Raw genomic sequence first — 27,126 nt, 5'->3', positions numbered from 1 at the left:
GTGGATTGAGAAAAACAATTATGTTGAAAAGAAAATAAGTTAAAATATTGTCCATACACTAGAAAGATATCTGGCTTTCGTCCTACAACAGGCATCAGTGGGAACACTGCCAGGAGCAAAGAGAAGAAAATCCAACTCAGTGAGATGCTCTAAAATAAATAAAAAAGTTATCTTTAGACAAGTATGGTAAAGAAAAGTGTCTTTAGTGTTTCACAGGCTATATGACTGTGAAGACTACATGCAAAACCTTAGAGCTGTTTAAACTGTAAAACAGTTCCTCTGGGTGGCAGATGTGTCATGTGATAGGTACTGTATTAGGTATAATATGAGCATTATCTGATTACCTTCCCACAGTAACCTCATAAGGTGGGTTATCTTACTCACAATATTTCAGATGAGGAAACGGAGCTCAGAGATGTTAAAGTATCAGTGGTACCAGGTCCATGACCAGCAAATGAAACAGCCAGGATTTAAACCTGGGTCATATTTCACAGCAAGGGCTTCAATCAACTTATGGGACACCATATACTGATGGCATCTAAAGGAAAGCTGGCCTGCAATCGTAATCAAGTGATTGAGCTCACGAGGGAAGGAAGTAGAAATACTTCTGCAATTAAATTAAGATACAAAATTATCAATCACTCCCTTAGTTGGAGAATCTTCTAAGTTCTCATAGGGTGGAAAGAAGATATTTCTATCCTCCTGTTACCTCCATCAAAAAAGTATCAAAGTGGAAACATGAGCCAATTCTCAGGGCTGGGGGAAAGGTGATTCCTCTGACTTGAGTTCCGAGCACTGCCTCCTAAGCCGCTGGACTGCTCTAGACAATACCATCCTTTTAGATATTTGAGGCTAATGGAATCTAGGAAGCAATTTAGAGAAGGACATACCAGTTCTGCCTCAGAGTATTTCAATCATCGCATGACCAATTCATTGTGATATCAAAGTCTATGTGAATCACTTAAAGGTAACCTCGGTCCTCCTGTCAAAAGGACCAGGCTCTTTATGTAAGGACACGTTCTACCCTTTTCTCTAAAAATGAACAATTCCCTGAGTTAAACACATATCAAAACAAAGTAGTGACTCATCTGTCAGATGTCAAAACAAGTACTTGTACCTTTGCTCGAGTCCGTAGCTGAGTGATAAATGGCCAACAAGCGAAAGCTACAAGTCCAGCGGTGAGCGTGTAGCGGTAGAAAAAACTGAGAACCTAGCAATGCATTCCAAAGAAGAAATGAAAAATGAGGTCATTTAAAAGGAGTTACATATGTATGAAAGAGATCTGAAAATTCTGTAATGTGGTAAATTACTCACTAATACTTCAATTCCCAGGGTAAAGATGAACAGGTGGGCAACCAACTGACTTGGAGGAAAGGTTAACAGGGATAAGACAAAGTCCTGAATGACTCGAAACCTATTTGACAAGATTATTTACAAAAAGATTATTTATACTATACAGTGAACAAAACTTTAGGTTATGTAGGGTAAAAAATAAAAACTGGGCAAACCTAGAAATCAGGGACTGACTTTTCAATTCATAGGTTATTCAAAAACTAGTACAATCTCTAACAAATTTCTCTCAATGGCTTCTTCACTTCAGTCATTTTTTTGAAAACTAGAAGTATGTTAGGAAAAAGTGTAATTTCTGAATTTGATAATGATCACAAAAATTTGTTTTAAAAATAAACATTAGGGGCACCTGGATGGCTCAGTTGTTAAGTGTCTGCCTTTGGCTCAGGTCATGATCCCAGGGTCCTGGGATCGAGCCCCACATCAGGCTCCTTGCTCAGCAGGAAGCCTGCTTCTTCCTCTCCTTCTCTCCCTGCTTGTGTTCCCCCTCTCTCCCCGTGTCTCTCTCTGTCAAATAAACAAAAACCTTTAAATTAAAAAAAAATAAAAATAAACATTAATGATAAATAAATGTTTGATCTTAGGCTACACATGAGTACATATAATGAGAGATATATGATCAGAAATAAAATACAATGAACCCAAGTGGACAAAAACCGGAAAAATTTTTAAATTCACCAAGGCTAATCTTATACTGAAATCTCAAATATCTTAACAAAATGAGCATAGGTTTTCCTAATCTAGGTAGAGAAAATCTTAACTGCACTTTTTCTCTGAACTAAATAACCTTTTCTAAACCCAATTTAAGATGCTGCTAATTGTACACTCATTGTAATTAAATGTGAATCCTTTACTGCTAAAAATGCATTACATACTTGAGTACTTTACATTTTATGACTGAAAATTTTTTTTTAGCATTTGTAGTGATTAAGTAAGTAATTATAAAAGGTAAGTATCATTTAGTTTATGATCTTTTTCTGACTGAAAACAATGGCCACATAATGTTATCATCTACTAAGTAAATATAACACCAGTCCAAAAAAGAATGCTTCTTTTGTTTTCAACAGTGAATAAGCATGGGAAAACAAGAGATGATTCTGTAAATCATTTAGAAGATCTTATAGGAAAAGTGAATTTTTATGTTTTATTTTCTATATAACCTATCAAAAAGATAAAGATAGAACACAACGTACATTCAAAATCACCGTCCCTCTTAAAGTTTAAATACATACGTCATCTTCATAATGAAGACATTTAATAATTCAGGAGAGGTTCTGTAGTAGAATAGAATTTTCTGCAAGGATAAAACTTCCATTCTAAAAATTTTTAAACCAGGGGGCGCCTGGGTGGCTCAGTTAAGCCACTGCCTTCAGCTCAGGTCATGGTCTTAGGGTCCTGGGATCGAGCCCCACATTGGGCTCTCTGCTCAACGGGGAGCCTGCTTTCCCCTCTCTCTGCCTGCCTCTCTGCCTATTTATGATCTCTCTCTCTCTCTCTCTCTCTGTCGAATAAATAAACAAACTCTTTAAAAAATAAATAAAATAAATAAATATTTAAACCAGAATAAATAACACGAGAAAAAAATCTGATTTAAGTGTATATATGTAGCAATCCTAGTCCTTTCAAATGGAGATGCAACACTATGTCCTTTTGTTAGTGTCTTTTTGTCTTATATTTTTAATGTTTAAAATATTAAACATTTTAATATTAATTTTTATTTTTGATATTTTAATATGTTAATATTTTTAAATACTTAATGTTTTTAAAGGATAGAAAATGTGGTCAAAGCTGGAGTTAACAAAAATTAGAATAAAAATACACATCGTGTCTTGACAAACATGTTGGCCAACCCTGAAAATACCCTTACTAAGTCTTGGCTCTTTCTCCCTGGTGTGCTCTTGGGGTCTGGTTTTCTCAGAGGATGCTTGGATGCCCAAGACCAAGTTTAAATTCTAGGTTACTGGTGCAAATATAGAGGTCACCATAATGTGCAACATGACCCTCGCTCCCTATGAACATGAACCAGCCCAATATTTGGGTGGTTTTATTTTAAAGTGCTTAAAACTCGCCTGAGAGCTCTACCTCTGATGTCTTCTCTAATGGTAAGTAAGTATCCCTCTTACTTCCAGGTTGTAAGGAGGCACTTAAAGGAAGAAACCATGGCCCATGTGAATAATATCTACCACTCTCTGTAGGTATACATTACAGGCCTGGATTTAATTACAAAGTTCCATTTACCTAGGTTGAAATGATAGCTACAAAAAGAAGGGGGAAATGTGCGGAAAGAAAACATGTACATTTCCTTGTGAAACATGATGTGCTGGGATCTCAGATGATGAGACTAATTCAAAATAGAAGTTATTTCTGGCAAACTACCATCAATATTAATTACCCTACTTGTCGTCCAGATTTTTCTTATTTATAGAGGATACAAAAAGAGGGGACAAGGTCAATAGTACCTCAGGGCAATAAAGATGAAGTCAAAAGGGAAAGGCAAAACAAAAAGGATGTTTATATGCAACATTTGTGCTGCTACAAATGAAGTGAGAAGGCTCAGAGATTGGAGGATATTATAAATATCTTTGATGATTCATGCCATAGAAATCTCATGCACTTTAAATACAAATTAAACTGTCAATGAAGTGTAAAATAAGACAGTAAGGTGTGTTACTTACTCTCTCAGCACAGCATACCATATGGGGATTGGCAATAAACAATATACGTAGTAAGTCCAGGGACAGTCTTGAATCAGCAGGAAAAATGCTACTAAAACACCAAGAGCTATAAAACTACATGCCAGGAGGTGGCTTGGTTTCTGAAAATCAAACAGAACATTAAGACACTTCTAAATTCATATTAATTGATAGGTTTTTAAAATCATACCACTACCTGATTAATTGAAGAACTACATTAAAAAAATTTTTTTTGTCATTGGAGAAGTATCATTACAGAGAAAAAAGTTGGATATCCTTGACATTGCTGTAATTTAAAGGTGATCGTGTTCCTCTAGTTTGTTTGCAAATATGTCTGAACATATTTCTCTTTAGTAACAATCTTAAAAATGTTGACTGAGCTCCCTGACCAGCTCACAGAAGCCCATTTAACGCACAATAAACTGTGGGACTTAATCTTCCTTTGGAACAATGCTTCTGTCTATTCAAACTCCAACTTGACATGCTGGCCATGCTCCTCTCCCCATTGCCCAACCACAGTGTGTTCATTCCGTCATATCTTCTCTTCCCAACCACCTGCCAGACAAAAAAGGAGTTCCTCAATGTAAGCCACCTGTGATGGCCTCCATGGGCCACACGGGCCCATGGGTGCTCTGGGCCAGGAGTAATGAAGCAAGCTTCAGGGACAGACATTCCAGTGACTGGAAAAAGAATGCAACTACGGAGAGCTGGGATGATAATAACAGCACCAGAGGAAAAAACCAGGAATGGAGGGGTTAGATGGCATTATCTTTTGTCTGTCCCTTATTTAGTCTCTGTTTTCCTCTTGCATTGCTAGCCAAAGCTAAGTAAGGTGAGAATTAAGAATTACTCAGTGGAGTAGAGGAATTGCAGAGGAGGAAGACAAGAGATTTTTTCCTCCTTACAATTCCTCCTTACTGGCATAAGATGTCATCAGAAAGGAAGTACGAAACAAGGATAAACGAGGACATCGTTGTGAAAAGGAAGGTGAAACACCAGCAGTGTGATTAAGAGTTTGGACTACACAGATCAGAACTCAAAATCTGGCTCAGTCACTTGCTCTATTTACAACCACATACAACCATGAACAAAGTAAAAAACTGTAGTGAGACTTAATTTTATCCCATTTATAAAATGAAAATAATAATTCCATATCTACTTATCACGGTCGATAATGTTTAGGTTGTGCAGAGCTTAGCAAAATGTCTGGAATGTCATTAATGCCTAGTAAATAACCGTTGCTTTTATTACCTTCATTTTTACTCTCTCCTCCCTTATTTCTTTGTGTTAGTCCCAAAAGGCATGACAGAAACGTGTGAGTAACAGCACTGGAGATGGCGATGTGCGAGACAGCAAGGGAGGTCCCACAGCCAGGCACACATCTCCAAGACAAGCGGGTGGCTGGAGTCTACAAGCTGAAGGTGGCCAAGGTATGTACTCATTTTAAGAGGTGAGACTGGTTTCATGTCATTTTGAGAATAGTAAAATAATAACAAAAGAAGCTGAAAAGAGTATTTTTTAAAAAATTCCAGGGATTTTCTGGAGTCCATATAATATGGTGTAATAATCTAACCCTTTGATACCTAAAATAGATATGACCAATGACATTCGCTTGTAGGAAATGAAGTCATGAAGAATTCAGTTCAGCTGAAGTAGAGATTGAAAGGCTTTTTAATAGTAAGAGTGGGGGGCATTTTCTCCTTTATCATTGACTCCCCACCGCCCCCCGCCCCTCAAGACTCACTTGATGGTAATGAGCCATGAGGGGGCATTAGGACCAGTTCTTTGTCCAGCAAACGCTTACTAAGCTGCACTCTCTATGCTGTGCTCCGTGCTAGGTGCTGGCCTTCAAGGGTTTCGAACCATAGAGGTCGAGATGGTATCATGAAACTTGGTTTAAGGGATTAATATTTGGGGATTTTTATTAGGTAATAGGAAAGTAAAGGCAAGCATATGGCAAGATACGGATATTTAGTTCTAAAGCAAGTAACATTTGAACTGGCAAAAAAGCAGAGAAGAGTATCTAGAAGCTACCTGCAGAATACAACGAAGAGGGGCTGTAGCAAATGACATTTAAAGAAAAGAAGATATTCACTGCCTGTAATGGTGATAGATTAAAAACGACTTATTTAATTTGGATGACACTGTCATGGAGAAGGGACAGAAATTTTGGAGTCAGACCTAAATTTAATTCCAATGCTGTCCTCATAGTTGCCCATCCCTTTGACTAACCCATTTAGTCTAAAGCTCTGTTTCCTCAGCTGGCAATGAGGATCGTATCTGTTGCGAGCCTAGGGCTCCCTCCCCCACAGGCCCTCTCTACTCAGGAACTCAGGAGGCCATATTACCTCCCTCCTCCGGGGGCCCATGCTGCTCTCTCTGTGTGTCCTTTTCCCCTTTCCTACTGAGCTATCCTATTCACCCTTCAAGACTTCACTTTGGGGGCACCTGGGTGGCTCAGTTGGTTAAGCATCTGCCTTTGGCTGAGGTCATGATCGAGGGTCCTGGGATCAAGCCCCACATTGGGCTCTCTGCTCAGTGGGGAGTCTGCTTCTCCCTCTCCCTTTGCCCCCCACCCCCTCTGCTTGTGCTCTCGCGCTCTCTCTCAAATAAATAAATAAAAACTTTCAAAAAAAAAAAAAAAAAAGACTTCACTTTGGCAACAACATCCCCTGCAAAGCCTCCCTACACCCCACTGCAGGCCCCGCATTCTAACACATGCACTGCGGGGCACAGCTGGGCTTCATCTGACCTCCGAGCTGCTCTCCAGGCCTGCCTTCAGTCTTCAGTTAAGGCTAGGGACCCACTGGCATTTTATTCTTCCTTCAAAACTGTCAGGACTGCATCTCTTCACTGGGTTATGAACTCTCACCAAAGAGGAATCAGAACGTTTTTGCAAACAAAACGAAAGCGTTCAAAATACTTTTCATAACCTCTACGGTAATGGTCGGTTTTGTGTTGGCTTGACTAGGTGACAGTCCCCAGTTCTCCAAACACTGATCTAGGTGTTGCTGTTAGCATATCTTGTAGATGTGACTAAAGTCCACAATCAGCTGAATTGAAGTAAGGGAGATCATCCTCCGCAATTGGGGTGAGCCTGCTTCAGTCAGTTGAAAAGCTTTAAGAGCACAGCGGTGGCTTCCCTATAAAGAAGCATAACTAGTGAGTGTGGCTTCGGCTCCTGCCCGCCAGCTCCAGGCTGCCCCTCCTCAGGGCCTGACCTATGGACTTGGGACTCGCCTAACTGCGCCCACAATCACATAAGCCAATTCCTTACACAAAATCTCCTAATGTACAGATCCCACTGGTTCTTTCACTCTGGCTTAATGCTAACGAATGCACCAACTCCTCAGTAATGGTTTGAAGTCTAGAGTCCCCCATTTGAGGCCTTGGATTATTTCAGTGTAATCTAAACTATTGGTATGATCTTTCATTAGTCCCTTGAACCAACCTTCCGCATTCTCCCCAAATTGAACTATTTATTTTGAAAGTAGTATGAAAGAGCCTGAATTTAAGTATCAGAAAATATTAGTTATTTCATACCCATGTGTCCTTGAAGAAAACATGTATCTCTCTGAGCCTAAATTCCCCCATCTGTATTTATGAGAATCACAACCACCAAATTTAGAGTAGTGTTAAGCTTAATTGAATAACACATGTAAAGCACCCAGGACAGTCCTGGGATAGTGGGGCTCAATAAATATTCCTTATTATCCCAGCATAATCATACATTTTCCCAACTCTGCTTCTGTTTATATCATTCAATTTGCTTCTCATCTGCTCCCTATAGTTGTTAAATTTCCACCAGGACTTACATTTTCCTGCTATCATCGCCCTCACTAAAGGGAGCTCCCCTCTTTTTAAAATCCGATGGTCTTTATATAACAAACAAAGTATACTGAAGTTGTTAAATGTTAAAACTGTCTTTTCCAATGTCGTGCAGTATAGCGACCTACATCTGACAAGGAGATTATGTGGGTACATCTCTTACCTATTTAATTTAATTCCAGGCTCCTTGAGGGCAGAATCTGGATTTTGTATTTTTTTGGACAGCCTAGGCAGTAGCTCGCATAATACTATACACTCAATTAAACATTCACTGCATTATCAGATGAATGAATACAGGAGAACGATCAGCCATGAAACTGTGCTGATTCCTCAATCTAAGGACTTCATTATCTTTTCTCAACTATTCTCCAAATATCAAAATAAAAATGAAAAAGCAGTGTCTGGCCCAAGACTGTTTTGAATTCAAATCTCAATTCTTCTCCATCCTAGCTCAGTGGCCTTTGGCAAAATACTTAAACAGCTTTGGTTTCCTCTTTTGTAAAACAAAATCATAATGCCTACTTCTAGCACTAATGTTAGTTTACAATGACAAAGTGCAAGTACCCAGCAGAGTGCCATTGCTAAAACACAGCTGGTTCCGCTTCGTGTGCTACCATGTCAAAGATGATTCTCGTCCTCGTCCATTTTACATACATCCAAATAATGAAGATTACTTGAGGGAAAATGTTACGATGCACTAAAGCACTATAAAAAACTGGAATAGGGGCGCCCGGGTGGCTCAGTGGATAAGCCTCTGCCTTCAGCCCAGGTCATGATCTCAGGGTCCTGGGATCGAGCCCCGCATCGGGCTCTCTGCTTAGCGGGGAGCCTGCTTCCCCCTCTCTCTTGGCCTGCTGCTCTGCCTATTTGTGATCTCTCTCCCTCTGTCAAATAAATAAATAAAATCTTAAAAAAAAAAAACTGGAATAAATACCACTGTTCTTCCTTCCCTCATTACAGCAAAATGAAATATAAAATTGGAAAAAGTTACTACTGGAAATGTTTGCAGACTGTTACTATCAATAATATATCATCCAGATATATTACTTTATAGAGGATTTGGACACAGTAATAATAATACAAGTGAAGTAAAGAAAATGGAAATGGCATATTCTCCCTAACAAATGATGATTGGCAATATATTTTAAAAAAGTATAGTGTTTTAATGTAGTAAAACCATAAATGTGCTTTTATATTTACTCAGATATATGAAGTACTCTTACAGCTTTTTTTTTTTTTATTGAAAGTACAGTAAATTACTTAACTCTTAAAACTAGGATTCTTAAAACAAGGATAAATAGAAAGTTCTGAGAATTTGCATTAAGAATTTCAGAAAGTTGCAAGAAGGTAAGAATAGTTCCAGAAAAGCTCATATATTATTTTTAAAGGGGCATTTTTAGTAAGTGATTTTATTGCTTTCTAGCTTCTAAACTTTTATTAGCAGGTAAAATTAAATATATTGCTTTGAAGTAGTTTTCTGGCCACCTGTACTAGAAAGATATGGGATGCTTATAACATGCTAAATAATTATTAAAAGGAATAGAAAATCAACAGTTAATGCCATCGAAGGATTTAAATTGTAAGTTATCTTTAGAGCCCTCTTAAGTTACAGGGCCATTATTATTAATAGACCCTTTCCCCAACCAGAGAAATAAAGATAACCGAGGGGAAAAAAAAAAAAGACTCAAAACGACAAAAGCCAATGAAAGGTAAGAGTCAGTTTAGTACGACTTGCACATAGTATGAACTCACAATAGCTGATTTGATTCAATTTCTTTCCCCGGTCCTAATGATTTTACACCATTATCTGAATCTTGATTATATTTTTGGAACATACCTTAACTTCTTTGCTGACACCTCTAGTAAGGTTGGAATGAGACTTGATGATCAACAAGGAAGCATAAGACGTCCATCCCACAAAACCAAGAACAACATTGACACCCAAGAAGAATCGGTCATAAGTGTGATAATAGGACAAGCCTTTCAGTGCAAGATGAATCAGCTCCTTGCATAGGGAGACCTATGGAGAAAGGAAAACATAACTTGCCACATGGGAAGAACCAGAAAACCCAAGTTTTAAAGGCAGGAGAATTGTTAAAATAGAGTGTATAACTGTAAATGATGGATCAAGAACAGATTTTAATTACTCAAGGATCTTCTTGCAAAGTACAAGAAAAATTTCTGAATAGAATGATTTTGAATCTTGGTAAGGAAGGGCATTTTCAGTGTAAACTATGATTTGTGTAGTGATTTAAAATGATACACTCTGTGGAAATATCTACAGGTGACATACATACAAAAGAAAGAAATGAAGTCTCTCTCATATTGATCCCAAATAGCAGAGATATCCACATTTGTATCATGTTTTATTTTCTCATACCAGATTACCCACGTCAGTTATAAAGCATCATTAAAACAGGAAAAACAATAGCTCGCTGTTTTAAAACCGTAACAAAAATGAGCATTAGAAATGCATGGTATTTTGCTTAGGCAATCTGAGAAACTGAAAAAAGAACTCTCTCCTTCTTTAAAATTATGACCATGTAATAGAAAGAAAATTAATGGAAAACATAGTGGGGTAGTTGTTGAGATCAGAAGCTGCAGTATGAATCGTTAGACTTCTGATAGTGGATAGATAATGTCAAATGTAATAAACATATGCCATGTTCTGAAATGTTATGCACTTAAGTAGGGTTACAGAAAATTGGGAATACACTTTCTCATTAAAGAAAATGGCAATTGTTCATTTTTAATGCTAACCTAAAAAAGTTTACCCCTGATAATATTTGAAATAACAGAAGCATTCCATGGCTAAAGCAGCTACTTAGAAAATTCAGTCCTTCCTTAATGGTTTGGGAAAGCTCCCTGGCCAGTCCACTCTGCTCTCCATCATGCACCTTGCCCCTCCCCACACCCAAAACGACCACTAGCTGTTTATATAGACACGGCCTGCATACTTACGGCTTCGTCATACTTTCTCTGCTTTATATATGATCTTGCTTTTCTTAAAATGTTTAGCTGTTTAGATTCGGAAAGCAACCTGCAAAAGAAAAGGTTAGGTTTAAAATGTTTCCTCATTTCCGTGATATATTTTTTCCTAACTAAAAAATAAACGGACGGTGATGGTTGGGAAAATAAAGAAATGAAACAAAACAAAACAAGAAAAGAAAGAAACCAAAAGTTAATTGTATTACAGCTCATTCTCTGAACTTTCCCCAAAAATAGCTTTGGTTAAACTTCGTTTTCTCCACTCCAAGTTCCGACTCCACACCACATTTACGAGAGTCATATGATCCATCGTTTTGGAGAACTGGAATACTCTAGATAACAAAGAAATTCTGACTAAATCAATGTAATTAATGTAACAGCAAATTAGTGGCGTGGTTTCACCGCTCAGCAGTCCTGTGCTCATCTGCACACAACAGACAAGGCAAATCCATTATGGCTCTCTGTTCCCTGGAGCTACACAGGGCCTGAGAATTGTCAGAAACTCCAGGCAGTCCAAACCAACAATGAAAGTTAGAAAATAATTTGAATCTCCTTGCCATTCTTACACTACACCATACACGTTTTCTGTTCCCTTACCCTTCGTTTCTCTTTATGTCATTTCCTTGTTCTTATTTTTACCACGTAACATTTCTTAATCCTGCTTGTGTGTGAAAGATTTTTGTTATATTCTTTATTCTTTTCAGCACGTTTGAAGAGGGATACGTATGAAAGTTGTATGAGAAACTGCAACTTTGACTCCAGGAAAAAAGACGAAGACTAGAACTCGGGAGCAGTAACATTTTATTATTGCTTATATAATTTCCATTGTGTGTATACATTACTTTTTCGTTCATATTTTACTAATAAGCTTTTATTTTTTAAGAAAATAATTAAAACATTAAAGTTTAAGCACAGTTTCTAGCTATGATGGAAAAGCTTGCATATATCAATGCTCCCACCAGGAACAACTAGAAAGCCTGATAAAATAAAATTAAAAATCACTTTGAAGGTGCTGGAGAGCTGCTGAGACCATCAAGAATTGAAGAGTTAAGATCCTAGAGAGAAGCAAACCAGAGAAGTAGACCAGCATTCTACGAAGTATAACCTTTAGAGCATCTGCCATACTTATTTTGGGCAAAAGGCTGAGAACTTGGTCATACAGCTGATACCAGGAGGTAGAGAATCCAATAGAGCCTTTGGTAATCCTATTAAGGCTGCAGAGATAAAACATAAAATCTGTGGCTGCTAATGCAGCCAGGACTCGAGGAAACAAATAAGAGAGTAAAATACAATTTTCTTTCTGGATTAAAAAAAAAAAAGCCAACACACAAATAAAAAGCTATCTGCAATTTACTTAAACTAATTTACTGTATTAAATTAATACAGATTCTGAGGTGAAGTCTTAAGGAACTTTCATAAGCGACAACTTGTTTTCTACTCTATGTGGAGAATTCAGGTAAAGCAACAAAGGCCATGTCCTGGTGAGAAGGGGAATGAGCTGGGCATCCAGCAAATTCTTCAGCTGTGCAGGACAACAGAACAAGCAGCTTTGAAGAAGAAAGTCCCTGAAACAAAGTACAGAGGTTTCGGCAGTGTCAGGATATAGAAGAACAAAACTGGTGTTCAGGAGCCACTAAGGACAGGCTCTGGATAACAAACGCCTTTCACTGAGATCCCTGGGAGGCTACACTCGAAGAGCAGACACAGACCAGGGGTGAGGGAAGACCACAGACGCAACACAGCCTTGAGGCAGCTGCCACTCTGGGCCTGTCAGGATAAGGTGAAACCTCTCTGGAGAATGAGATAATCCAGACCTCCCAAAACTTTTACTATACAATGATAAGCATTCATCTAAAAATCACCAGACTCAACAACAGGACAGAATGAAAAAAGACAGCGGAAGCGGACTCACAAATCACCAGCTTATTGGTGGTGTTATCAGGTCCACCTGAAAATAACTGGTTAATACATTCAATAATAAAAAGCAAGATAGAAAACTGCACCAAAGAACTGGAATCTATTTTTTAAATTAATTGAAATGGAAGGGCGCCTGGGTGGCTCAGTGGGTTAAGCCTCTGCTTTCGCTTCAAGTCATGAACTCAGGGTCCTGGGATGGAGTCCGATGAAGCGGGAGACCCGCATGGGGCTCTGCTCAGCAGGGAGCCTGCTTCCCCTCCTCTCTCTACCTGCCTCTCCGCCTACTTGTGATCTGTCAAATAAATAAATAAAATATTTTTTAAAAATTAAAAAAATGAAATAGAAATTCTACAACTGAAAAAAACGTACTGAGACTCAGAACTCAGTAGCAGCAAACTGGACAAAGTAGAAAAGAGAGTTGGTGTATCAGAAGACAGGTCACCAGAAAATGTCCTGCCTGAACTTTGAAGAGCAGAAAGACTGAAAAGCACAGAAAAGACTATTTAAAAAACCCCCAAACAACATACAAGTCATTGTGAATAGCCCTAATATTTATACATGTAAATAGAATAGAATAGAATTCTGTAGAGGGAGGGAGAGAGAATTTGGCAGAAGTAATACTTGATGTCACCATTAGGTGACAGCGAGTGTCTACATAGTAACGTGTATGAAAAATTTTTCTTTATTGACTAAATTTTTTACATTGAAAACATCAAGTTTTAAAATAATCTATTACCAGCACGTCATACTTCAGTAAAAAGAAAAAAAGAATGAGTACTAATTGTGCACGTTTCCCTGCTGTGATTGCTACTACAACTTTTTTGAACACTGCAGAAGAAATAAACCATGCTTAAGATTATTAAAAATTTTATCATCAATATTAAGGGTGACTAGTGTTTGGAGGAAAAAGATCTCCTTAAAATGCTGCCCTCTGAAGTATTTATCTTCCACATCTCCTCAGATTTTTATTACAAAATATTTTGCTTGCATTTATTCATGATATTTTAGAGATAGCTAGTGATATCTAGCCTATTGCTTTATAGAACATCTATTTAGATTAAAGGAAAAATATTTGAAGAAGATAAAGACAGAGAAGGGTTAAGTTATTTCTAGAATAATTTGTGTTCCTTTACACTGACCATTGATATAGAATCTTATTTTCATCTTTTAAGTCATAACTGAGTAAATAAACATTTTCTATGTATGTATGTGATATATAATAGTTACTTTTTTTAAAAGAAGAATTTCAATTTTGAAAGAGAAAATTGCATTTCTAACAAATAATTAGTAAGCCAGATGGGTGAAGTGGTAGAAAGAGTCCCATTAAAATCAGTATTTAAATTTGGTATAAGGGAGGAATTTTAATCCACGTCAGCCAAAAGAAACAAACATATTAAAAAGAACCAAAACAGCTTTTGCCTTTTTGATAGAAAACATATTACAATATTTCGTTAAAGTTTAACTATCCCGAGTTTATATAGGGACTTTTAAGTAAAAGAGAACAGCTATTTTTGCTTCGGTTGGCAAGGTATAATATTTCTTTCCCATTTCATTTTCTTCTGAAATACCTTAAGAGACCTTTCTTGTTCTTTTCTCATTTCATGTAATTGTTTTCCTTTAAAGTTATTCTGACCTTACTTTGTCCTCTATAGTCTACAGTTTTCAAAAAAAAAAGTGCATTTCCTCCTTTTTGAGGTACTAAGATGTAGGCAAAACTTTCATGCCTCGCCTAGTCATGTAGCGCCACCTGCTGGTTATCCCTTGGCATAGCACGAGGCTTGAGTTTGTTGAGCTGTACTTGTCAGAATAGGTTATTTCATGACTTGACTTTTCCTCTAGAGGTCTTTAAGATATAAAAGATAATATCTACTTAATTTTTAAAGAATAGGATAACATAGGATATCCAATTACCAAATGGATCAATTGGACTCTTTTACAAGTGTTAGATATGTTAAAGGATCTTAGCAATTAATTTTTCTCACATCTTAAAATTAAAATTTGCTATTTCATCACCCCAGGAATTATTACATTATCCATAAATTATTCATGCTAGACAAGACTAAATAAGACAATGGAAGAATGGTGGAGAGATATCATTAAACTAAAATCTAGGGATGCTGGTGAAATTGATCATGTTAAGTAAAATCTCAAAACTATGACTTCGCATGTCAATATCCTAGATAAATTTTCTCAAACTTAAGAATTGATGAGTGAATTATATATTTCTAAGAAGAAAAAGGAAGTATGTTACTTATTCAAGAGGGAAGAGCTTCACTGAACACCTGTTTACAACAAAAACTTGAACTGTTTTTGCAAAAAGGATCTGTGACAACTGTATTCTTTCATCTATTATGATGTTTATATGCCAACATTTACTTGATACAGTTTCTAAGTGGATAATGCTAATATTAAGTGTATACATAAAGGTGACTGGAAGAAAACGGATGGTGTAAACATGAGTAAATTCACTGGATTAGAGAAAAATAGAGAGTCCCCTGTACTCAGACAGTAAATGGCGATAACTGTTTTTCTTGGGATACTGGACATATGTAATAAAAAAAAGATACTACTCATAACAAATAAATTACACAGGAATAAAACAATGAAAAATGTATATTATGGGGAAAGTATAAAATTTTACTTAAGGACATAACGGAGGATATAAATAAGTAAATGTTGGGTAGTAATACTTTATATTGTAGAAGTGTCAATCCTCACCAAATTACTTCCTAAATATAGTATAATAACCAAAGAATTTTTCTAATAACTCAAGATACTGATTCTAATATTTATATGGAAGAATACATTACTTTACTGATGCCTATTATTTTTATGATCTCACTTGATCATTTGTGCTGGTGATTAAAATACTTATTCATTTTTTTCTTTTTAAAAATATATGCTTTATCAAAGTACTATAGACATATAATTAAAAAAAACAAACAAACAGTACAGAGGACATAAGACACCCAACAAACCCCTGCCCCACCCTCTCATCTCTCAGTTCCCCAACCCAGAGACAAAACCTTTTACACCTATTTTTGTTATTCTGGTAGTCACCTCCATGTTTCTTAATAATATGCTTTTATTACTATTTCTTGACTAGATGACCTGAGGCATTTCCTGTGGACCCTGCACGGACTCTGCCTGTTCCCCCTGCCTCCTCCCCACCCATACGGTTATATTACTATCTTTACGTCTTCTGTTTGCTACATTGGTCACTTTATTTGTCAAAATATTTTATTTATTTATTTGAGAGAGGGAGCACAAGCAGGGGGAGCGAGAGGGAGAGGGAGAAGCAGGCTCCCACCAAGCAGGGAGCCCATTGTAGGGCTCAGTCTCAGGACCCTGAGACCGTGACCTGAGCCAAAGGAAGACACTTAACCAAATGAGCCACCCATGTGCCCCTGTTCACTTCATTTTTAAGCAAGTTGTACCCCCAACGTGGGGCTTGAATTCACGATCCCTGGATCAAGAGTCACACACTCGGGGCTCCTGGGTGGCTCAGTGGGTTAAAGCCTCTGCCTTCGGCTCAGGTCATGATCCCAGGGTCCTGGGATCGAGCCCCGCATCGGGCTCTCTGCTCAGCAGGAAGCCTGCTTCCTCCTCTCTCTCTGCCTACTTGTGATCTCTGCCTGTCAAATAAATAAATAAAATCTTTAAAAAAAAAAAAAAAAAGAGTCACACGCTCTATCAACTAAGCAAGCCAGGCGCCCTACATTGGTCACTTTAATAATGTAATACCTACTTCTCTGTCTTACTTTCTCAACTATATCCAGAATTTCCATGTTCTATTTTATGAGAACAATAGCATCACTACTATTCCACTTACATTTCATTCCTTCTCTGCCTTCCAACTTGTAACCCTTACATGGACACTGTCGAGACGGGAGACATTTACATTCTGTTCTGTAATCGCAATTAAGTCTTCCTTGCTTTGTCTAAGGTTTGACTCTAGAAACTGAAAACCAGTATTTGCTTTATTATGGGTATTTAAATACTGTTCACTGAGTAGCTAAGTTTTATGCTATGATTAGATGGTCTTGCCTATTTCATTGAAGCTTTAATCTATGTGCCACGGTTCAAATGAATTCTCTCTCTCATCATCCCAGCAGCTGTTCGAAATCACCTGACATATTAGGTTGCTTCATGTTTGAAGCAGGCTTTCTTGTACTATAGGAAATATTTTCTTTTCCCTGAAGTTTCCACTTGTCCTTGTTTCAGGCGATGAAGAAATGTACACCATCCATGTGTGCCATCGTGTTTCCTCCAGCTTCTTATCCAATCCATATATTAAAATTCATTTCATTTGGCTATTCTCATTTGGAGGGTTCCTCTCCCAGTTGGTCTATTCTTGTACAATGTATTATTCTGTACATTTTTAGTTGCATTTCTCTTTTTAAAATTTGCACTTTGAACTCTTTCTCTTTTGTGAAGTGTGGGCTTTTTTTGTTTTACAGATACAATAGCTTCTCGGATATTTCTGAGAACTTTAACATTTTTAGGTTCTTTTCTATGCCTTAAATTATTTTCTCAGGAGTCAGTTCTTCATGTGCTCTTAGGTACTTCTTGGTTATATTGCAGGCTTTTGATAAATGGTGATTTTCAGCCAGACAGGTGCACAGGCAGGCCTGGGAGCTTTGCTCAGAGTTGGTGACCACTGGGGAGGAATCAAGCATGCTGCAGGGCCCCCGAGGACACGAGGCCAGCAGTGGCCCTACAGGCAGAAGTTGACCATCAGAGCACAGTAAGTTCATGGTCAGCCAGCAGGCCTAAGTGGAAGAAGGTAGACAGTGTGCACCTGAGCCCTGTACTGAAGAGTACATCTTCCCTGACCAGTCCTTTTAGAATGGCTGGTCTAAACTAAGTCTTGCTTCCAATGTCCTATGTATTTTCTTCATACCAGGAACTGATAATATATTTCTTGTTCATTTATTTTATTATGCTCTGACTGTACCACTAGACTACAGATAAACAGATGCATAAGACATGTATATGAGATAAGATGGGGCAAGTTCCAATCAGTAAAGACTTGATTTATAGTCTTTATAAGTACATGTGATAATCTTACAATTAGGGACACTCTCCAAAGGTAATTCTACCTTTAATACATATTATATAATATTTAGGGTAATTAATATCATATGATAATAAGTTGCAAAGCCCTAATTTTGCTTGTTTTTTTTTTTTTAAAGATTTTATTTATTTATTTGACAGACAGAGATAACAAGCAGGCAGAGGCAGGCAGAGAGAGAGAGAGGGAAGCAGACTCGTCTGCTGAGCAGAGAGCCTGATGTGGGGCTTGATCCCCTGGACCCTGAGATCATGACCTGAGCTGCAGGCAGAGGCTTAACCCACTGAGCCACCCATATGGCCCTTGTTTGTTTGTTTTTTTATCTTCTATTCACACAAATACACACACACAACGTCAAGGAGGTAATCATATTATTCAGAGAGTAAGGCAATACTTAAGCCTTTCTAGTTTATGAATGCCACACCAGCACTACAGAAGTTGTCAAAAATAACCAATGAAGTCATTCAAATGCATTCCCACATTTCAAGGAGTTTCTGTGTATTTTGGTCAAGGACCAAATCCTGCATAATTAAATGCAAATCCTTGCTAATTGAAAATGACCCTTGAGGAGGAGGAACAAAAAAGGCTGAATCAAGCACCCCTCTTCACCTCAGAAGTGCGGAGCCAGGGTTGTGACTCATATCTCCCCTCTACTAATCCAAGGGAGACAGATGTAGGTCAGCAAAATCCTGCTGCCCACCAAAGGCTGCTCTCCTCCTTACCCATCCAATAGTTACCAAGGTCTCCCAGAATTGTATCATGGGCTTTTTCTTGTCATTTTCTAAGTTCTCCTAGGGCCTCCTACATGTGCAACAGTTAACACCACCATGCTGATATCTCCAAACTACGCAAACAACTTTCATCTCGATGTAGAGATTCAAGTCCCTAACTCATTACATAAATTTTATTTCTAACTAATTTCCAATTAGTTCTAACTAATTAACTGATATCTTCGATGTAGGCTAAACTCAGAAGCATTCATCCTTGCCCATAAAACCATCTCATCTTTCTTTCTACAAGCCATAATGGGAACACCACCTCCCAATCAACCAAACCAAGCCTCCCCACACCTTCCCAGGCAGGCCCTGTTCAATGATTTTAATGTCTCCCACATCTTTCCAGGCTCCTTTATCTCCTTTAGTAGCCATTCAAAAGCATCTGGCAACTGGCCCACTATTTAGAAAAATAATAGAAGAGGCTTTTGCTTTGGGGTCTGCACTAATATAAACAAAAAAGACAAAGTTTCTAAGTATTCTATTCTGTCAGTAGTACTCAAACTCATTAAAAAATTCCTTCTACAAGTTAATTAAAAATATGAGACTTACTTAAATGGTGTGAAAAAAAAAGGTAAAATAGCTTCTTTTTTCTGGGTCATTTTCACCTGGGAACCAGATAGAAAAATATTTTAATATATTATAAATGAGAAAAAAATTAGTTTCATTTTGAAATACAAACATCATTAAAATGTCTCATTGGGGATACTTATTACTTTGAAACTAAATGGAATTTTATGTTACTACATTACTCCATAAATATTTAAACAGAAATTTCAATTATCATTATCACAATAACCTGAGAATTAATCATACCAAGCTTCTTGCAAAATAACATATTGTAATGTAATTAATACTTGCAAGCTTGCAAAATAACATACTGTAATGTAATTAATACTTCTTTTACTCTTAGAAAACAAAACAAGCTGCATTAACAGTATTAAGGATAACAAAGTTTCCTTTAAATTGTCACTTCTTTACTTAGCTTAATGTATATGGTAATGTACGTGAAATGAAGACAAATGTTGCAATCTCTACTACTACTTCTGTGGGGCAAATTCCAATCAACAGGGTTGGAGTGCAGTCTTTATAAGCATATGTGAGTGTCTTACAATTTAGATATATTTATCAAAGGAAATTTTACACCTCAAACTCATTCATGGAATGTGTAGCTCACAAATGTTAAACTTTATGACACTAGTCAAATACACAAAATTTCAAGATAATAAACTATAGAAAATAATTTCTTAAAACACAGAATCAAATATTTTCACTTAATATATTTGGTTTTAAAGTTGTAGTAGTATCCGTCATTGTGTGTGTCTTATTTTACCTTGAATTGTTCAAGAATCTGCATTGCATTTGTAAACATGCTCTCTGCCCTGAAGAGATCAGTGTTGTTAAGATAATCTATAGGAAGGATACCCTGTAAAAATAACACTGGTTTAATATTAGCATTAATATTATTAGCATACTATTATTAGTATTAATAGCTTAGGCCATTCTTATAAAACAAAATAGACTTATAAAGGAAGCACTAAAGACAAGATAGATGAATAACTTACTGAAATAATTAAGCAGAATATCTTTTTAAAAATCGTAATTTAAAAATGTTCTATTAATTTTTCTACAAAGTAGATATAATAAGTTGTATAAAGCAAAGAGATGAAACAGGTTCAATAAAACCTGTTTTATTGAAAGACTACTATGTGCTAGGAAGTGAATGAAATGTTTTGCACACATGAAAAATCACTATGGTGGGCCACAACCAGTATACTTAAGGGGGAAAAAAAGGCCTAATAAGAAAATTGAGAGTATACCATGCACAGTAAGAGTAAAGACTGTTCTGTGAAACTTTTTTTTCAGTTATACACATACAATCATAAGTATGACTATAAGGATCATTTTCTCAGAGTGTGGAGTTAGATGACTTTTTTTTTTTTTTTTTAAGATTTTATGTATTCACTTGACAGAGATCAAAATAGGCATAGAGAAAGAAGCAGGCTCCCCACTGAGCAGAAAGCCCGACACAGGGCTCAATCCCAGGACCCCAGGACCACGACCTGAGCCGAAGGCAGAGGCCCCAGCCCACTGAGCCATCCAGGCACCCCAACATAATATTTTTTTAAAGTTTCATTTGAAGAGCTAATAAGAATGGCTGATTGGAATATATATTTTGGCTTTTCAGCATCCAGTTCCCATTCTTTACAGCATTACCATTCTATGTTTAGAAATCTTCCCCACTGTGGAATTTAAGAAACAAAACAGATGAAAACAGGGGAAGGGAAGGAAAACCAAAATAAGATTAAAAACAGAGAGAGAGACAAACCACAAGAGACTCAACTATAGAGGGTTCTGAAGGGGCACTGGAGGGGATGGTTTAAATGGGTGATGGGCATTAAGGAGGGCACTTGTGATGATCGCTGGGTGGTACAGGTAAGTGATGAATCACTACATTCTACTCCTGAATCTACTACTATACCATATGTTAACTAACTTGAATTTAAATAAAATTCTTGGAAGGAAAAAAAAAATTCTCCCCCACTGGATATAATACAGTAGGTTTCTGATAGAGTCCCACCTTCGTTTACTGAAGGGTAGACAAATAAGGCCAGCCCACTCAAATGGTAAGCACTGGAATTTGACTCTTGGGAGTCAAGGAACAAAAGGTACAACAGGTGTAATATTCTTCTCCCCTAGTGATGGTGACCTGGCTGCAGCTGTTGGGTTCCTTCTTCCAAGTCTCTGGTGTTCTCTTAGTTCCTGTTCATTTCTAAGCCTGGTTTTTGAGCACCCCTTTGATTCAACAACCCAGCAATATCTTTTTAATAAATCCCTTTTAAATGGATTAAGTTTCTGCTGCTTGTAATAAAAATTATTTATATATTTTTATCAATTATAACTGAAATATAAAGATAAATCTGTACACATCTTAGAAAATAAAATTTTTTTTAAAGATCTTATTTATTTATTTGACAGACAGAGATCACAAGTAAGCAGAGAAGCAGGCAGAGAGAGAAGAGGAAGCAGGCTACCTACTGAGCAGAGATCCCAATGTGGGGCTCGATCCCAGGACCGTGGGATCATGACCTGAGCCGAAGGCAGAGGCTTTAACCCACTGAGCCACCCAGGTGCCCCAGAAAATAAAAAATTTTAAAGAAAAACTATTACACCAGTGCTCCATGTTATAGGTTATATAATACACACACTTATGAGGTATTATTATATACTTAGAAAGAGAGGGAAATGCAGTTTTAAATGTAACCAAAGATTATTCAGAAAGACACAAAAAAGTAAATTTTACTGTACACTAACTTTTTTTTCTGAGAGTTGATAAAAAAATTTTACTCCTTACCACTGAATTAAGGGGAAAGGGAACTCCAATAAGAGAAGCCATCAGTGGTGCAACATCAGCCTACAAACAGAAAAAGTTCAATTCTAAGTTTACAGACACTAATAAGAAAATTAAATAATTTAATGCAACTATATTTTGGACTATAATCATGATGTTCGTTATAATCTATTACCTTCAAACATTTAACATACAATAGATATCAACTCTAAAAATATTTGTTACAGCTGTATCAATGTATAAAAAAATAAATTTGAAAGAGCCCCAAATGTAAAACATGCTAAAACAAAAGGTTACCTACCCTGAGAGCTAAGAACTTGACTACTTTATATAGTAGTTGTTCCGTATTATGAAAAGGATGCCTTAATTAGATAGAAAGTAAACAGCAATAGTGGGCGCCAACTCCAGAAAAGTATATATCAACTAAAGAAAAAGTATACACCAGAAGGTTTGGCCAGCCACTGAAGACCAGAAACGATAGAACCCCCAGCTTCCTGGAGAATTGTTTGTGCCCTTACCTCCACTTCGCCAACTCCCCAGCTCTGCTCAGCCCACTCCCAACTTCCTTTATGACCCTTCACCCCTCCCAAAGACCACGCCTTAGAGAACTAACATCCTCTGTTTTTCTAAATCTGATTAACTGTTTTTATATTAGTCCTTACAATTTTTCAGGTGGTAAAGTGCTTAGATGTCAGAATACCCAGTTCCAAATCCTTGCCTGCAATCTCTGAGACCTGGGGCAGGTTAACTTATCATTTATTTACTTATTTCCTTATCGTTTATTTATTTAAAAAAAAACTGTCCCTTACAGAGTTATGGCATAATTAAATGAGATTAAATTTATAAAGTACCGGGCACATAATAATCATGCAATAAATGGTAACTACAAATGCTATTTGGTTATTTTAATTATTTGGCCTCTCAGCAGCCTTGGGTAGACCATTCCCTTCTCAGCTTCTGTAACACCACACTCCACTGAGTGTCTTCAATTTTACTGTGGCTCTTTTCCAGATACCATCTCTAGTTCTCCATTTAAAGTTGGAGTTTGGTCCCAGGTTCTCAACGCTTCTCACTCTTTACCATCTGGACTCTCTTTATGAAGTACCAACCCATAGAAAATTGGAAAACTCCAATGGCCTCTAATCACCTTCTCCCTTCCCCCCAGAGTCCACTATTGGCCTCTTCTAATCTCTTCTCCATGCTGCAGCCTGAGAAATCCTTTCCCAGAAAGATAGATTATATCACTCTCTAAGCTTCAAATACTTCAAGGTCTTCTCCCAGCTTCAGGATTAAGTCCATAGGCCCATAAGATCCTGCGGGGTCTAAGGCCTACCCAGACATCATACCACAGTCCCGGTTCTATGCTGTGATCCTTTAATGTGCCATGTATCCTCTTACCAGAGCACTGTGTACATGATGCTGCCCCTGCCTGGAAAGGGAGAGGGAGTATCACATGGCTGATAACTCCTTCTTATTCTTCGGTTTCAGCTCAATCCTCAATGTCTCAAGAAGGCTTTGTTGACCATACAGTCTACCAGATACATCCACTCTACACTCTCCTGGCTTCACAGTCCTCTTTTGTAGTACTTAGCATAGCTGTAATTTTACATTTATTTGTATAATAATTTGGTTACTCTCTGTTCTCACCCCAAACTGTAAGCTTCCCAGGGCAGGCATTTTGTCTGCTTTTACTCATCATTATATCCCTTATACATGTTTAAAGCTAATGTCTACACAATGTTTAAACACACTATAGACACATATCAATGTTGGTGGAAGGAATGAATAAAGAAATTCTCACCTAATGTAGATTTGAAGCAGGAGCATTCAGAGAGCAATAGCTGAATCTATATTTAGTTTTAAATTATAATCCAGTCTGGCTATAAGTAAAACATGTTTTACGATCTTCAAGATATTCCCTATTCCTCTGATGGTGATTTTTATTGCAAAATTAATTAAGTTGCCATTCTAATTTTATATATTTCCATTTATTTGGGTGATATGCAGCCATCCTGACAGAAAAGACCATTCTTAATATGCTGATAGAGAACAGGCTTTTGCAATCATAGGCCTGAAAATGAGATGCTGAACTTTGGTTTATCCACTATAATAAGAAATGCTGGCTTCTGAGGTGACCTGGAGAAGGTAAAATATTCCTACCACCTTGGAGGCCATATACCAATAATGCCATGTCTTCTACAAATAGCGAAAATGGTTGTTTACAGAGCATATCTTCAACAATGAAAATTCCATGCTTCATATTTATACACAATGTTACTGGTCTAACTTGATTAGGTTGGCCATGTATTTTCCTGTAATCTAAGGTTTCTAGCTAAGTTATCTATATTTTGTCATCTTTTTTCCATTGCATTTGTAAGCATCCTAGGTAGAATTAAAATATGTGTTAATAAAAAAAGAAATGGCAACCCTATACATACTAGAAGGAAAAAACCCATAACAGCGTTTTATTATTTATTAGGTCTAGGCTTAAAGCAACTAAGCAAGGCAACCATGACAAGAAATCATAGAAATTGAACAGGCATGCAGATTTCAATTTACATAATAATTCTTTAATTAGCCAATGTTATTTGGAGGGAGCCTTCTTTCAGTTTTACTTGAAGATTTTTTATTTTGCCAGAAGAAAGATTAGTTGAGTTAAAATATTTGCACTAGAAGGATTTCCCTTGGTAATTGAAATGTTTGGAAAATTCCTTTATCATCATCATGATAATTTCAGATTTTTTGGGGGGGTGTCTAAATTTTCTATAGGAGATAAAATTAAACTTGAAAGTGATTAAATTGAACTGAATACCTGATGGATATCTTGCCTTTTCCAGTTCTCTAATTTCCATTCTGAAACACAATTAGACACAAGAGCTGGTGTTAAGACTTAAAAAAAATAATAATAGTTTCATTATTAAGAGAGATCAAGGCATAATGTCAAACTGAAGTACTGGGAAAATCTATTTTAAGCCAACTATGAATAAAAAGGGCACTTAAACAGGCAGAGCTGTATATTTTTAAAACTAGAATTTTAAAAGAATAGCTTTAAAATAAATATTTGGACGTGTTCTGTGATGATTTATTAAACTTTCAAAATGCTCATTTGCAGACAATTGTTTCAAAACATCAAAAGTCAAGGAAGGGAAGATGGAAGTAAACCGCACAATGATAACAGCTGCCAGCGTGACTACAACTAATGATAGTCCTGCTCCAGGGAGTAATTAACATGATCGATAGTCTGTTAGTCAACCCAAGCCTTTCTTTGTTCTCAAATGGCAGTTGCTTGCAAAATACTTAAAACTGTAGCTGTGATGTTCCTATTGTCACTAATCCAAATGTTAAAATACTATAGTGAGTTATTATTAAAATCACCTTCAGAGATATCTCATTTCCCTATTTTCCTACGTATAAATTCAGAAATTTCATTAGTCATCAAAACAAATGATGAGAGACCATGTCTTGATTTAATGATTTTAAGATATATTACCAAAAAGTGTTCGAAAACATTTTTTATATAACTTGAAAAGTAATCTTTTAAAGTTAAACTTTGGTTTTATTTTAAATTGTTATATTTATAAAAACAATAAAGATAAATGTCTATACCTTTCAAAAATGCATCATCAAATTTCTGCACTGATACTTTTTGGGGATACTTGATTCCAGCTCCCCAAGTGACAAATGGAGTTAAAGTCTCTGAAGGATGACCAGCGCCATGGAAACCTACAAATAAGACTCCAAGAGTAAGAAGACAAGCAAGAACTAACTTACAACTAAATATTTTTTTAAATACTTAATTTTAAAGAGTTGATCCATATGTGATTCTACTTCTAGCCGCTACACTCCCAAATGCTTACAACTCTTCATTAGTTAGTTTTAAACTATTCCCAAAGCAAGTCAGAGCATCCACAACGAACAGGCAAAAAAAAAAAAAAAAAAAAAAAACCAACAAAAAGAGTATCTGTTGGTTGGTTGATAGCAGAAGAAGAATATTCATGATAAGACTTGGAGGAGATGCCACTAGAGCAGCTCTGTGTAGGGCGAGCAGTCAGTCAAGGCCAGATCTGTTCTGGAGAGGATGGCAAAACCTCTTTGATGAGATTATTCCAGGCCATTCTGGTTGGTGTAAGCCAAACGGCCATTATAGAGTGGTACCAGCTTGCTAGAATCCTGTACTGTGATTTGGGGACCCATACCTCTTCTTGCCTTATTGTGTTCTCTGTGCACACACTGTGTTTGCCTTGGGAATCTCACAGGGACAAGCTCATCTAGGGGAGACTTTCAGTAGCCCTAGAGTCCCTGGTGATACTACTTTAACCTCACCCTGTTTGCCGTCACTTATAGTTAACTCTAGTAAGATAAATGATAGGATAGATACTTTTTGTTTTCTTCTCCACACTGTCCTCTAATTTCTCATTTAAATGAGAATATATTCCTTTTGTAGCTAAAAGAAAGATTCCTTACATAAGACCAGTTTTTTTACATTAATATATTAAGCAGACAACTGTGTGCTAGACACTTTGCATATACTAAGACATCTAATCTTTTTCAACATTACAAGATACCTGCAAGCTATATTTACCACTACTTTAATCATAAAGTACATGTTGTTTAAAGACAGACTAACCCCAGTCTGTCATCCCATGGTCAGAGGTAAAGATAAATGCAGTTTTCCCATCATTTCCATAAAAATGTTCGAGCATGGACACAATTTCTTTTATTCCATCATCAACTACTTTAATGTTGTCCTTATACTCCCTGTTTAAAAAGAAAAAGAAGAACAAATTAAATTACAATAATTTGGAAAACTCAAATTTCATCAACATCAACTAATTACACCTAAAGTTGGTAACTCCTAAGATATTTAATTTTTTAAAAATTTTTTATTTAAATTCATCAATTAGTCAACATAGAGTACATCACTCCCAAAACACTTTTTTAAAAAACTTTATTCATTTATTTGTAAGAGAATGAGAGGGAGAGAGCGAGCACGCACACAAGCAGGAGGAGCAACAGACAGAGGGAGAAGTAGACTCCTGCCTGAGCAGGGAGCCCAATGTGGGACTCGATCCCAGGATCCCGGGATCATGACCTGAGCTGAAGGCAGACATTTAACTGACTGAGCCACTGGGAGTCCCTCCTAAAATACTC

General features: G+C 36.9%; 1 protein-coding gene across 8 annotated transcripts in view; it reads right to left on the bottom strand.

Moving 5' to 3' along the window:
- The window catches only part of PIGN (phosphatidylinositol glycan anchor biosynthesis class N), a 99,086-nt gene that overhangs the window by 46,888 nt on the left and 25,072 nt on the right, over window positions 1-27,126 (bottom strand). For 7 of the 8 annotated variants that reach the window (XR_009346105.1, XM_059140572.1, XM_059140575.1 and 4 more), the window contains 12 exons: window positions 26,603-26,733; window positions 25,582-25,698; window positions 24,788-24,828; window positions 21,979-22,038; window positions 19,957-20,049; window positions 19,176-19,231; window positions 10,833-10,911; window positions 9,709-9,891; window positions 4,026-4,165; window positions 1,315-1,414; window positions 1,118-1,210; window positions 58-149 (listed from right to left, as the gene is read on the bottom strand). Coding sequence is in view for 7 of the 8 variants with exons in the window: in XM_059140572.1 (XP_058996555.1) it covers window positions 58-149; window positions 1,118-1,210; window positions 1,315-1,414; window positions 4,026-4,165; window positions 9,709-9,891; window positions 10,833-10,911; window positions 19,176-19,231; window positions 19,957-20,049; window positions 21,979-22,038; window positions 24,788-24,828; window positions 25,582-25,698; window positions 26,603-26,733 (1,185 nt within the window). In the remaining variant the exon portion in view is untranslated. The remainder of the gene's footprint in view (window positions 1-57; window positions 150-1,117; window positions 1,211-1,314; window positions 1,415-4,025; window positions 4,166-9,708; window positions 9,892-10,832; window positions 10,912-19,175; window positions 19,232-19,956; window positions 20,050-21,978; window positions 22,039-24,787; window positions 24,829-25,581; window positions 25,699-26,602; window positions 26,734-27,126) is intronic. The other variant, XM_059140578.1, reaches the window with a different exon arrangement.

This window comes from Mustela lutreola, chromosome 11 (assembly GCF_030435805.1).
Source record: "Mustela lutreola isolate mMusLut2 chromosome 11, mMusLut2.pri, whole genome shotgun sequence".
In the NCBI taxonomy this organism is placed as follows: domain Eukaryota; kingdom Metazoa; phylum Chordata; class Mammalia; order Carnivora; family Mustelidae; genus Mustela; species Mustela lutreola.
Note: the sequence above shows the minus strand (reverse complement) of the source record. Positions and strands in the feature narration are given on the sequence as shown.